Genomic DNA, 15,908 nt, shown 5'->3' on the forward strand with positions numbered 1-15,908 from the left:
GTATTACTAACAGGATGGTACAGTCCGGGAAGATCTGAATTTAAAGAATGGTCAGAATTATGAAAAATCTTATGCAACATGCATAGCGAACTAGTTTAACGACGGTGCCAAAGATTAATATCTAGATCAGGAATAAGAAATTTAAGAGACCGTAAGTTCCTGTCCAACAAATTAAGATGAGAATCAGCAGCTGAAGACCAGACAGGAGAACAATACTCAAAACAAGGTAGAATGAAAGAAATAAAACACTTCTTCAGAATAGATTGATCACCGAAAACCTTGTAAGACTTCCTCAATAAGCCAATCTTTGGTGCAATTGAAGAAGACACAGACCTAATGTGTTTCTGAAAAGTAAATTTGCTGTCGAGAATCATTCCTAAAATTTTAAAAGAGTCATACAGTGTTAAAGAAACATTATTAATGCTGAGATCCGGATATTGAGGACCAACAGTCCCCGACCTGCTTACAATAATATTGTTAGGATTCAACTTCATACCCCATAATTTGCACCATGCACTAATTTTAGCTAGATCTCTATTAAGGGATTCAGCAACTCCAGATCTACATTCAGGAGATGGAATTGCTGCAAAGAGAGTAGCATCCTCTGTATATGCAACGAGCTTGCATAAAAATAAGAGAATACATTATTTGCATTATTTGAGGTGCGGGTGCATGACATAAAAGCCAACTGTGTGAAGTCTTAAAAGAGAGAGAGAGAGAGAGAGAGAGAGAGAGAGAGAGAGAGATGATATGGGGGAGAATTAGGTTTGATGGAAAAGGATGCCTTTGATAGAAGGTACTGGGGAGGGCGCATCAGGCAACCAATCTTTTAATGTGGGGATAACGGTGGAAAAGAAGAAGAAGAAAGAGAGAGAGAGAGAGAGAGAGAGAGAGAGAGAGAGAGAGGGGAGAGAGAGAGAGAGAGAGAGAGAGAGAGAGAGAGAGGGAGAGAGAGAGATTTTAGTTTAACCAAATGAAGTCCAATAACTTGCTCCATTAATATAACCAGAAGTCAAATGGGCAACTATCCATCTAACGGCTTCTGTATTATCAAATACCAGGACAGTTTATCATTAGTTGTAACACAAACATTAATACTACAGATTGCTTATGGGTAAATAAACAAGTTTTAGTGAAGGCTATAACATCATAAATATCTAATATAACAACAATACTAGTAAATTAATAAAAAATCTTCAAGGAATGTAGGACTTATGTAAAAAAGCTATGAAGGATAGTAAAGAAATAAACATTTTTTGTAAGTCTTCGAGCGTACTGTTGACCTCACTTATTATTATTATTATTATTATTATTATTATTATTATCATCTTTAATATCATTATTATTACTAGTTAAGCTACAACCCTAGTTGGAAAAGTAGGACGCTGCAAGCCCTAGGGCCCCAATAAGGAAAAATGGCAAAGTGCGTAAAGGAAATAAGGAAACAAATAAACTACAAGAGAGGCAACTTATAGGTTTACCAATAAAAATAAAATCTATCGCTTTGATATCTTGATTTCATGTCAGATGATTACTATGGGCTTTGAATCTTCTGAAATGAATGATATTTGTAAGATCTCTACACTTCATATGCTGAAGGTAATCATCTGTTCCCTATTTTGCAATTTGTCTTTCGCAAAGGCCTTGAAGTATATAATGTCTTTCCTAATATCTTCAATGTTCTACAGAAATCCCTTGATTATATTTAGGAATTTCGTATGATTGGCTTTTTAAATAATGCCTTTGATCGCGATAATCATGAGGTCCTTGTCTTCAAACTTAAACGAATGGGAGCAGGTACGTCTTTTCTTCGCATCATTATTTAATTCTTAATAAATAGATTACAAAGAGCAGTTTTTGAAAGGCACCATATCAACTGTAGGAATGCAATATCTGATGTTCCACAGGGTATTGTTCTCTGCCTGTTACTTTTCATATCCTATAAGCATTATATGTGAGTTGGCCTAAAGAAAAAGTTTGTTGCATGAGCAGATGAGACCACTCTCGTTGTGTCAATTTCATTGCCTGAATGTAAACTTGTGCTTACTGAGTCCCTCAATAAAGAACTACCTAAAATTAGTGCATAATGCAAATTATGAGGAATGACGTTGATCCATAACAAAACCAAAGTCTTGATTGTATGTTAAGAACAGTTGCCCCCTCTTCACCATCCCTCCCCAACACGTTCCAACACCATATCTGTCGTGTTAATCTTATTAACTCTGTAATGTTTGCTATGTATCATATTCTAATCTTTCAAGCAGTGATATTCCAATAGTCCACCTCAGCATTCTCATCTGTGTTCTCTCAAGCGGCGCTTCTTCTTATCGTCATAGAGACCATGTTTCCGATCATTTCATTAACACTGGTCTTGTTTCTGAGATATAAGTCTTAAATTTTAGTTTGATTGGCTTTCTCTTATCACATACAACTCAAGCTCTCCTCCTCCACTTCTCCAAGGCTGATTTTATCAAATTCTCAACTACAACCTGACATTTTCCTTCTTAAATTATAGTAGATCCCAAGTATCGAAATTACTTGTATTATTACAGATCCTTTACTTTTATGTATGACTGCCCTGTCCCTACCTCCGTTATTGCTTACTGTAACCTCAGTCTTATCCATATTTACTCTCAAGCCACACCTCTCCAGTCTCTTACCACTCTACAACACTTCTCTATAAGTTTTCCTACTTTTCAATGGTAATTACCAAACCATCTGCATATAGAAACTCCTACAACTCTTCCTTTCTGATATTTTCACTTAACATATCCATGACCAGCACAAATTAAAAATGGCTTAGTGCTGATCCCTGGTGTAATCCAACACTAACTTCAAAGGTTTCTGTTTCCCAAACTGCTGTTATTACTTCTGTCCTTGTTCTTTTGTACATCATCTCAATCATTCTAACCAAATACTCTTGGTTTTTCCTCTTCTTAAAGCACCAAAACATAATCCATTATTCTATCATAAGCCTTTTATAGGTCTACAAAAGCACAGAATAGCTTCTGGTTTCCTTGTAGCCTCTTTTCATGTAGCTGCCTTACTATAAAGATTGTATCCACAGTCCCTATCCCCTTCACGAATCCATACTTTTTTCCCCTGTTCTTTACAATTTCTCATTTAATACCCTCCCAAAAACTTCCAAGCTGGTCATAATACTAATACTAATAATTGTACATAAACTAATGCGCCGTTACAGAGATAAGGCCCCATCTACGCAATCTAACCTGAATCATTTTCTGTAACATTTGTAATAAAGAAAACAAATTTATTTCTATGGTAGACTTAAATATTTTATAACATTTTATAAACACGAATTGTGGCAGATTATGGCATACAAATAAAATTGTAGACAATAATAATGATAATTATTACTATAATGCATCTCCTAATCCTTTCTTACATAGAATACTACATTGCATTCATACTTTCCTACTTATAGAATTTTCCCCCCTGACTTATTTTTCGATCTCACACGGCAAAACTTTCCCTTGGTATTATTGCATAGGCAACCATATACAATAGCCAAAAATATGTACACATTCAGTTAGAACAATGACAAATCGATAATTTGAACACAAAAATCCCAAGCGTAAGTAAATATAATACGTGATTTCAGTAAATATATATGTAGGCTACTGTATATGTATACATATATATATACACACACACACACATATATATATATATATATATATATAGAATTTCTCGAGTTGTGCCAGTCGTCTTTCGGGGATCCAGTTTGTGTATATAAGTACATGTTCGATTTCTTTTACATTATTATCTAAACATCAAATCTGAAATATTTGAATCTCAAATTATGGTGCATTATGCCACGCAACACGTACCTGAAAAGATTTACTGAACTGTTCTGTACACGGATATGGATTTTTACTATATAGAGGTGAATCACTCCTGGACCATGGGCAACAATATTGGACTTTATATTTTCCTTAGTTTTCTTGAATTTTCTTAAATGTTAGATCATTCTTACCTGTAAGTCGCAAATCCTTGGCTAGGTAGCGTCATTTACGTGATACCTTAAGAGATGAAAATATTTTCTATCTCCTTTCAGAACACTAAACGGGCCATGATTCAATTTTACTAAAAATTTACTTGTGTAAAGAATAAGACATGGGAAATCTGACTTCCAATTTTTACAAGGCCTTTTCATGAAGTTAAGTATACAAGACTATTCTCACCCATTTTACCAAAATTTATGGGAAATATGGCACAAGTCTGTACTCCTATAACACTTTATTTGGTTTACTTTTATCATGAAAAAAAAAATCTAACTTTTTTTTTTGGGGGGGGGGGGCAAGAAAATCTTCAACCCCTGTACTTCTTAATCATACCTTTACAAATAACTGTGTGTGAAATGATGTCCCATTATTCAAAAAAAAAAAAAAAAAAAAAAAAAAAAAAAAAAACATTAACTTTATAAGAGTCCTTTCCAATGACATATGTTTATGAAGGTACTACATGCACTGAAATAAGTGTAACTGGTTACATAGGCAGTTGCTTTATATAAGTATATTATATTTGCATACTATTAGTATTTCACTCTTCTTGATACCTTATTACACCAGAATAAGTTTCTGAATGATATTCATAATTCAATTCCTGTTACAATTGAGTCGGAGGATTAAACTTTCTGATTAGTTAATAGTTTACCTCTACTTCAGTCAGGTCCTTGACTATTGGTGTGACGAGACTTTTCTTTAATAACTAGCCTAGTCTATGCAACTCATCAATAATGACAGCTAGGTATTTAGATATGCTCACGCAGAGATTCAACCCTTATCCCTTTCCTAACTACAACACGCTATAGTTTTGACAATTTGTGGTAGCCTGTATTTTTTCGGGTGGTTGCCATTCAGCATGACAGGAATACAGTATATATATATATATATATATATATATATATATATATATATATATATATATATATATATATATATAATATATATATAATATATATATATATATATATATATATATATATATATATATATATATATATACCAAAGCACTTCGGCCAATTTTGGGGGTTAGCCGACATTAAACAATTGAAAAAAAGGGGACCTTTCCCTCTCTACGCTCCTCCCAGCCTGGCGAGGGACTCAACCGAGTTTGGCTGGTACTGCATGGGACCACAGACCAACCTCCCCCGTTATCCACCACAGATGAAGCTTCATAATGCTTAATCCCCTACTGCTGCTACCTCCACTGTCATCCAAGGTGACCAGAGGAAGCAGCAAGGCCTACCGGAACTGCGTCACAATCGCTTCCCATTCATTCCTATTTCTAGCACGCTCTCTTGCCTGTCTCACATCTATCCTCTTATCACTCAGAGCTTTCTTCACTCCATATATCCACCCAAACCTTGGTCTTCCTCTTGTACTTCTCCCATCAATTCTGGCATTCATCACCTTCTTTAGCAGACAGCCATTTTCCATTCTCTCAACATGGCTAAACCACCTCAACACATTCATATCCACTCTAGCTGCTAAATCATTTCTCATACCCGTTTTCACCCTCGCTACTTCGTTCCCAACCCTATGTACTCGAGATACTCCAGCCATACTCCTCAGACACTTCATCTCAAATAGATTCAATTTCTGTCTCTCCGTCACTTTCATTCCCGACAACTCTGATCTATACATCACAGTTGGTACAATCACTTTCATACAGAACTCTCTTTACATTCATGGCTAACCCTCTATTCTTTACCACTCCCTTCACTGGCCCCAACACTTTGCCTCCTTCATTTGCTGTCTGACGTAAATCTGCTTCCACTTCTCCATTTGCTGCAACCATAGACTCCAAGAACTTAAACTGATCTACTTCCTCAAGTAACTCTCCATTCAACCTCGCACCACCTTCCCTTCTCGTACATCTCATAACCTTACTCTTTCCCACATTAACTCTCAACTTACTTCTCTCACATACCTTTCCAAATTCTGTCACTAATCGGCCAAGCTTCTCTTCTGAGTCTACAACCAGTACAGTATCATCCACAAACTATATATATATACACATACATTTACATACATATATATATATATATATATATATATATATATATATATATATATATATATATATATATATATATATATATATATATATCCAGATATTTGCTCAATATTATATAAGGGAGATTGCTACCTAATAGCTAACCAATAATTATAGGCTTGCTATAACAAATAATGTATCCCTAATATTTTCTTTCAATAGGATTTTGTGGAAGTAGACCAGCAGCTAGACTTTCCTATCTCTTGCAGGGTTGGTTTGATTGGTTAGTTGCGAAACTGAAAAGGTCAAGGATTTTGTCATAACCTTTGACTCATTTCCAAAACTAGAAAATGTTCAGGTTTTAAAAATTTCCTTTAGGAACTAAGTTTCCAAAACTATTTAACATTTCCTTTCATTATTTGTTTTCCAAACTAGAAATTTGTTTCTAGATAACGTTTCGGATTTCATTTTCTTTACAGATTTGTTTCAAAACTACCAAAACTAGATATTTGTTTCTACTGTACAGTATTGTTGAAAACTAGTGACACACCGTTTTTATTATAAGTATTCGGTTTTCTACGAATAGGTCACACAGTTATCCATCAAATACTCATGGTTCATAGATAACCTTATTAACCAAAATTGGTACATGAACAGGGATCAGAGTATTTCCACTTTCACATCAATTCCAAGTAACGAGGGCATTAGCCATTAATGAGGTGTCAGAATTGTACTGTTATTCTGGTTACTCAATGTATTATCATCTGATGGGATACCTATAATCTTTTTAGATCTATTTATCTATCTACCATGGCACTTTACCCAATTTTGGGAAGTAGCCGACATAAAATAGAAACTAGAAGGGACTTATACCTCATCATTCCGCCTTGGCTGACATGCGACTCGTCCGAGTTTGGTTGGTACTGCTAAGGTTCACAGCCCACTTTCCCCTGTCTTCCACCACAAATGAAACTTCATATGACGACTCCCCCACTGCTGCTACATCAGAATTAACAGCAGGACCAATCGGAAATGTGTCAAAATTGTTTGCCATCCATTTCTATTCCTAGCATGCTCTTTTGCCTCTCACATCTAACCTCATGGCCGTAAGGGCTTTCTTCACTGCAACAATCCACCTAAAACCTGACCTTCCTCTTGCACTTCTCCGATCAACTCATGCATTCATGACCTTCTTCAGCAGATGAAGGTGATAAAAGAAAAAGTCGTTGGGAGAAGTATAAGAAGTGTAGATACTGTCTACACAGTAAATCAAATATTGGAGAAGAAAAAAAAGAAAAAAAAAAAAGAACAGGTTATTTTTTATTCCAAATTGTAAGTTCTAACTGAAAATATTTGAATGAATCATGGGATGTAGGTTTTCCTTGATCAGAAAATTAACTTTGGAATTGGGCATTTCATGTCATATATACAAGACACCTGTACTGCCTAGGACAGAACTTTCTGGACTGGACGTTATCGTATCATATAAAACGAATTTAGTTTCTTTATTAGACCAGTTGAACACTGCTTTAAAAAATTTTCTTAATTTTACCTATTAGAACTGAGTTTAGGTATTTATAATCATACCTCTACAAAGGAAAATGTTATGTAATCAATTTACAGTAAGAGGAAATGAGAAATAAATTATTCAACTTGTCTACATGGCGCTACTAAGAGCGTGTTTTTGTTTTAACTGATACGATGACTGCTAGTCCAGATAGCATCTGTCCGGGCCATTACAATCCTCAAGTAGAACCAGAGTACAGACAAATTCAATATTTTCGTGAATTATGTTCATTTATATTCTAACCATGAAAAAATATCCATGGAATAATCAAGGTAAAACAAGAACAATGGGGCAAAAACTCATCAATTTTTAGGATTACAAAATTAGGGGAACTGTTGATCCAGCTATCTACATAACCATTATAAATGAACTGTCATTATTAAAAATTAAGTAAATGATAACCTACTTACCTATATCTCCGGGAACTTACTACTTGTGATACTTTTCCTTCAACATTACTAGATTTATTGATTAAAATTTGAATTAGAATACTGTACTCTAGATATAAATATAAATAGTGCCTCCATGACCTCTACCAGATTCCTGTCTAGTAGTCAGAAAGTTAAGGTAGTGTTGACAATACATCCAGCTATATTTTTCCAGGTTTGAGGTGACTAGTATGAGTAATAATATTCTCATGTAGGAGATGAAATTACAAGGCTAAATATAAATAAACGTTCAATCTATAGGTAAAAAAAGAATCAAGTTTTATCTAGAGGACGTATATTATCAATGGCTTCTTCACCACAATATATAAAGCAAAATACAATACAATATACTGTACTCAAATGATGATTTTATGAGGTGAAAATAAATGAATGAGTAATAATATATCTTATGTTATGTACCTTCTAAAAGTAAAATATTAACAGTAGACAAGAGGGAGAGAGAGCCTCAACGTATCGAATCAAGGGAAGAGAAGAAAAAGCAATAAGGCTTTATAATTCTTAAGTTGCCATTTCAATCTTTTACCTGATAATTTTTACATAGGAATCGATGCCACTTCCTTTGAAAGTATTGTATAAATGAATACATATGAATGGATTTTTTCTTTAAAAGAGTATGAATGCCCGATCATCCTTTTACACGAAATGGTTTACGGTACATCTTGGCGAGACTAAGAGTGGTTTAAAAAAACCAATATATTACAGCTGCTGAAAGATACCACAAACAATGGCAATTGTAAATACCAGTTTTTTTAATTTAATTTTCACCTGTGTTGTTGATGCACTCAAAATACCACACGTCAGGTATAATCATCTTGCTTTTTAAATATCAAAGTACAAAAGTATTAAATATTTCACTCTGATGCAATAGAAGGAATATAATACACATACATATTTTCTTTTCCAAAACAAATATTGATTACCTGGAGGCACTACTCACACGCACCACTGCTATGAATGCCTGCAGTAAGTGTGATTTGCCCGACAATCATTTTTCATAATTGTTGTATAAAAGTATTAAAACACTCCATAATGGTCTTGAAAATGGGCACTGGAATTATATAACATATTCATGTTAATATACAATAAGGTACAATGCAAAAACCATGGTAAGAAAAAGTATCAGTAAATGGTCATTAAAATTTCTATGACTTCAGATTAAAGTGCCAAAAAAGTTGCTAGAATTACTCAAAAATCTTTACGGACTTTTAAAAGTTAGAGAAAAGTATTGAAAACTTGTTTAAACTAATCTTCCTTGTACATAGTTGAAAAGAATATTAGAACTTCCTACACGCTGAAGTTTCTAAAGCTGCTATTAGATTTTCTTCCACAGGAGAGAAAAGTACCTATGATATTAATTGAATTATATTCTACAGAAAATGTCACCTGACACTGCTTCAAATTCGGTTTGCTTAAATACAATAATGATAGGAACAGAACACTCATTTCCAGTGACTTTCATTATTTACATACCATACTGGCAAATACCAATTGACAAGAGCATTACCCTTACAAGGTGTGTAACATGGTGGTTCGTAGTACCAACATTCTGCAGTTCATGATAATTTGTTCTCATCAAGCCCTCTTAATCACTTAAGTCACAGCAGATATTTGCTTGGAGCTTACCACAATCCCTCAGAAAAAAAGATGAGAATAAAAAGCAACAGGAGGCAATCACAGAATTATTGGAAAAGAACTTTCACTGACATAACTGTCATGATGATAAACTGACAAATCGTACTTCTCCTCTCTTCTCTTATGTTTTATATTTATCAAAAAGAAACCAAGAGCTAATAACAAAACAATACAAAATCCACCAAAGACTTAAATGCAATCAATTCCTCTTGAATAATTGGAATACGCAAACCTATGCGGGTGGCTTCACACACACAATCGGATAGAGAAATATTGAATTAAAGGTCTGCGAAGTTTAATTACCGTGCTACTATTGCAAAGTACTGAATAAAAAATGGAAAACAATAACTAGTGCTTTTCATAAAACATCTTTGGCAACTTTTAACACTTTTCCTTCTCAGAGCAATGTTGCAATACTCCTACGTTACGTACTGTGCTTAGCTTAAGTGCAATTCAACATTCGCAGGTTCACAAAATAAGAAAACTTTCAAACTGTAAATCACTCACATGTGGATGAATGTCTTTAGCACCCCAGAAATGATGGTAACCCTTATTGGGAATTGCACTTACATTTCTTCAATAAAACGTGTTACCAACTTTATTGTTGGCATTCACACACACACTACAATGGGGTTAGTTGAACTGAGTAAGTCATAATTTCACGAGTAATATGCTTATCAAAATTTCAAGTAACAATAATAAAAGAAACTTTCACTCAAAGCAAATTCCATACAAAAAAAAATTACTTCATGTTGATGGCTGTAGAATTCTTATATGAACAAACTTATCATGAAAAAAAAAGTCTACATAAAACAAAACTATTGTCTAAGAGCCTAGAATCACTCAAAGAAGCAAATAACCTGTCATCTACATGAAGAAAATTATCAGAGCATAGGTGTATACTGCATAACATCTACGAGTTAAAAGGTTTCTTAGTATTTCTTACTAGCTGGGAGTATTTGAGCGTAATAGAGTAGGCAGGGTGCACGAGCTAAGCGAATTCAAACTACAAACTGGTTTCACCCTAATGAAGAACTACAATATGGCTTGTTTTTTAAATATTGATCAAAATAAGCAATCTTTTTTAAAAATAACTCTGGGGAATCCCAGAATAAAATCACATGACCCTCTGACGATCCTTAATATCATTCCTACAGCAGATCTAATAACTATAGTTGAAGTCTTTTTAACTGTCCAGCTCCTAAATCTATTCATAAATAAAAATATATATGATAGGAGATCAATAGTACAAGAAGTTGACAAACATCCTTACACAGTTCTCCTCTATTCAAAATATCGGTATTTTAAAGTAGACAGTGAAGACATTATACAAGAAAGAAGTGTAAAAAGTTTTGGAGAGTCTCTCTCTTGTATGACCTTACTTCTCTGATATCTAAGAAATCTAGTCCAAAACTTCACTACACTTGTTGCTCTCATTTCACCAGGGACGGAAAAATAAAACAGAAGACTGGTTCTGCTTCAAGATAAATCTATAGAAGACAGCAATAACAAACATCAAGAATTCGGCTAAAAACTAAATACTTGGCAAAACATTTCCAATCTACAAAAAGATTTGTCTCGTTCGTTTCCACCACCATAAGATATAATAACTTGAAATCAAGGCAACTCAAAAACACAACTAGCAGGAAGTTTGGATTTTAAAGCTAATACCATACTTTCATAACAAATACAAAAACGGACAAACCTAACAGATCTTTAAAATTTATTAAAATTCAGGGCTAATTGAACTATGTGAGAAACTGTTGTAGAAATACAATTTCAATCCCAAAGGATTGAAATTCACAGCAGGTCAGGACAAGTCCAGTTTACTAAGCTCTAAGCAACAACACCAGAAATGATGAAAAAACAAGAAGGCAAAGCATACCAAAATAGCAGATGATTTCTGTGACATCGGCAACTGAAATCTTCTGAATTATCACACAATATGCATACAAGATTTTACCTCAAAAATGCCGAGCAACTATCAACAGAGCAGCAACTCTGGCTAGTGTAAAAATTAGTCAGTATAAAGTGAAAAACAGTAAATGATATCTAAAGTCTAAGAACAATGATGATATCATATGAGGGGAGAAAAGGCAAGATATAAAATACAATAAGTTTCTTTGTATCATTACAAGGAAAGGACATACTAATATCTACAAGGTTTCCTGCTAATACAGTACAAACTTGAAAAGACAAAGAGAAAAGTAAGTGTTAAGAAAAATAAACTAAAACTCCTAAACACTCTTCAAACCACAACCTTTACTAATCCCAGGCCTCTTCCGTTATATCAAGAGCAAGATCGTGCACTACAGATGCATGATGTGTAAACACAGAGCTAATAATATTTTCCCAATGTACTCACAAGTACGACAATATAAAAAATACTGTTGTAAGAAGTTATTCTGAAGAAATATTTCAAAAGCTAAGTAAAATATTCACTGGAACTGCTTTGCTACACGCTGCTAAACGATACACTGTATATGGGAAGTCTCGTGGATTATAAAAGATACTTTATTTAACTTAAAACTCTGGCAAACATGACACAACAGGAACAAAACTACAACTAAATAATACAAAATTTTGAATGACTGAATAATTTCATGAACACCCACAAAAAGGATTAAAATTCTCCCTAATGACACTATTTCCAATCCAACATATATATCTACTATTGCATCATGAGTGCCAAGGTTTTGAATGAGCATATAAGCATCAACACTAAATCAATCGTAGCACACACTGATTCAACATTTGCCCTATACCTTGAATATCATAAGGGACCCCCATACATCTCACTCTTATACACATTCTGGAGGACAACAATTTCTGATGATAATAAAAAATATGCTGAATAAACATTAAAGGGATCTTCTGGCTATAGTAAATGTCACAAGCACACTCTGAAATTTATCTTATAATTTGGACTCCACAAAAATTTAGTAATGGGTTTCGAGTATATAGATTGTTTTTCCAGGAATAAAAAAACTTTTAGGAAAATATCTTACTAGAGTAGAGCCCAACCTGATTAATGCATAACCTTAAGGCCAGATGAACTACTGTATGGATCCTTTTATGTTATACTTTATAACCTTGGTCACATATGATATATGCCTTACAAAAGCCAGTTTCAATTAATGGATATTTCAACATAGATTCAGCCAATAGCAAGAAAATTATAAAATTCCTGGATTAGGAATCTACTATCAAGTGTTTCTGTATCATGGTCTCTCCATCATTTTTCTAAATGAATATGGTAAAGGCCTGAGTTTAAAAATGAAGAACAAAAGTACAGCAGAAAGTACTGTACATACCACCTGCCTCAACATTAAGGACCCGTACTACATTCCCACAATGAATTAAAAGCTTTAATAGGAATTTCAAGTTATAACAGACTGTTCTTGAAAAGGGAAAACCTTCCACCCAAAAATAAAAATGGCTGACAAATTTTCATATAAAAATTAAATCAAATTTCAATGGCATTTCAATAAGCTAACTTTGCAAACCTCCGACATGAGACTTGGCCCAATAGGGAACTTGGTTTGATAATGTACATTCCGGCCACCCTCGCCATTACCCGTGACTCTTAAGAAAATTTGAGAATCGTCTGGCATGGGTGGCCAGAGAATTCTATTAGACACAGAACTGGAGAATGGACTTCAGACAGTTCTAAACAATTTAGTAAGTAATCTGTGAATGTAAGCAGAATGCAAACATGAATACAGCACGAATCTCTAAGTGGAAAGATTACCTCTTGAATGGAAATAAATATGACATGATGAACCAAACTAACAAGGCTACTGTCCTACTAAAGTGCATGTACCTATCAACTTGTACTGGGAGCGCCAATATATACACTCAGGCAAAGCTGATTATGATTAGCAATAACATATACATCCTCTCAATAACCCAAAAATATTTCTAATGTTCTTTAAATAGCTTTAGCTTTCTACTACCTAATTAAAAAAAGGCCCCTACTATTCTTTATACAGTACATACAGTACTCTTGAAATAGCTTTAAATCGTACTCCGATTCACATTAAGCACATTCCCCATTTGTTTGTATGTGCCCAACTTATATCTACTGTATAATATACTGTATACTGATGCAGAAATCTTTCCAATATAAATAAATACTCTGGTATATATGGATTTACTCAATCTGCGGTTTAACTATTTATAACAAAAAGTACTACAGTATACAGCTTTAGAAATGCCAACAAACACTACTTAAAAACGCAAACATGAGCTCAAAACTTAAAAAAATGGCAATGAACTTTCAACTCATTAATTATTTTTCAAAATCAATTTTAAGAAAATGTATGACGACACATGATATTATTCACAATGAAAGATGGTCTGAATGCTCAATTAAAGTCAAAATAAGTAAACTATCCATAATTAAGAAATACTCTACAGCTGATCAATTAGCTTTTTCTATACTCGGTTCCATAAATAAAACTTTATAGTAAAAATGCACTCTAGTTAGCGTAATGCATCAACAAAATTAAACTAAACATTGATAAGGCTTTATGAATGATTAATTTTGTGCTTTAGACTCAAAAAATATACAATTCACCCAAACTAATAGAGGCCCTGATGGTGATCTACTTAGTAGAGAAGCAAAATGATCTAAAAGCAAAGTACTGTATCAGGAAAGGTGAAATTGCATGTAAAATTTCTGATGACAGATCCTTTGCTGCAGAAAATAAAACTTTTCTCTATGTCTAATTCACTGAAAGCAGTCACCATCAGGAAATAAAAATAATTCCTCATTCTATACCGAATACTTTTAGAATGATCACAGGAACTTTACTGAACTGCTCCAAAAGGTCACAAGACAAGAAAATGTCACCAATAATAATTAGTATTAGTGAATTCAATTTGCCCACTACCTGGTTTCAATGACCTTTGTATACTGTACTCCAGTTCACCTATGCAATTTTTGAACCACTTAACATTACTTTCACCAGATGGGAAAAAAAAACCAAATCCAAGTATACAGGCAGCTATTGTATCAAAAGTATAATGCTCAGCAGTCTTCTAAATCGAGTTGAATTGAGGTCTAACAAGCGCATACAAGTTCCATGTTTCATTGAAAATCTGGGGCTGTAATTAAACGTAAATATTAAACAGGTTCTACATTACCGTATAATACAAACTACCACAATGACTGACTGAATCTGTTTGATATTCAGCTATCATGGATACCAGGCTTAAAAATTGTCCATCTTTATCGGCTGTGGAGATATTAAATATCGAAAGCTAAAAGTACTGAGGGTTCTTTGTTCCACTGCAATTTTGACAATCTGAAATGTCCAGTGATTCCTCAATTTGTGTTGTATATTCTCAGAAGTCTTTAAGATGCGAACATCCTTTGTTCGAGTGGCTTCTTATACTCTACCATCCTTCATCATTAAAATTATTTTCACATTGCCTTTTAGGACCAATTCTTTATGATGCCAGATTTATCACACAAACAATCATAATAATAATTAGCATTCCCTATCACAAAAGACTACATATGAAAAAAGAAAGAACTTTACTTTCCTTTTCAAATATAAGCCCACACAGTATATGTGATACATATATATATATATAATTTACAAAAAGGTTAATTTCATTCCATCTCAAATATGAGAGCAAACAACCCCATTACTCCTTGCATAAACACAATAACAACTATCTTAAGTAGATGACGTAAAAATAAAAACTTTCTAAATAAACTTTTTTAAACTTTGTATGTTAGCACTTGATCACTTGTCACTGACAACATCCCTCTGTTGGTTTAGGAAGCTTTTCATTCATTTCTTTCAACTTTCTACTCCTATTTCAATTCTTCTCACAGGAATGGATTGTAGGATGACCCACTGGAAGGCATTTGTGGAGTAGTAGCCTGAAAAGAAATAAATCAATATAAATTGCAATGGAGTACACAAACTACTATAGTCAATTCTTTTTAGTAAGGCAGATTTGCACCGACTCGCAGGGGTGCCCTTTTAGCTCGGAAAAGTTTCCCGCTCGCTGATTGGTTGGACAAGATAATTCTAACCAATCAGATAGCAGGAAACTTTTCCGAGCTAATAGGGCACCACTTCGAGTCAGTGCAAATGCGCCTCATTAAAAAAAAATGAGTATAGTTTAAAATAAATCATAGTTTGTTATGCGATGCTAACACTAAAAATGGGGTACTGCATACATGCCAGTTCACAGAAAATGGCTCAGATTATTAAAATTCT

General features: G+C 33.8%; 1 protein-coding gene across 1 annotated transcript in view; it reads right to left on the bottom strand.

Moving 5' to 3' along the window:
• Positions 1 to 8,294: 8,294 nt before the first annotated feature.
• Positions 8,295 to 15,908, bottom strand: part of LOC137623094 (uncharacterized) — a 46,515-nt gene continuing 38,901 nt past the window's right edge. Inside the window, 1 exon segment of the mRNA XM_068353754.1 lies at positions 8,295 to 15,565. Within this exon segment, the coding sequence (XP_068209855.1) occupies positions 15,512 to 15,565 (54 nt within the window). The 3' untranslated portion in view covers positions 8,295 to 15,511.

The sequence above is a fragment of the Palaemon carinicauda genome, chromosome 2, assembly GCF_036898095.1.
Source record: "Palaemon carinicauda isolate YSFRI2023 chromosome 2, ASM3689809v2, whole genome shotgun sequence".
Classification (NCBI taxonomy): domain Eukaryota; kingdom Metazoa; phylum Arthropoda; class Malacostraca; order Decapoda; family Palaemonidae; genus Palaemon; species Palaemon carinicauda.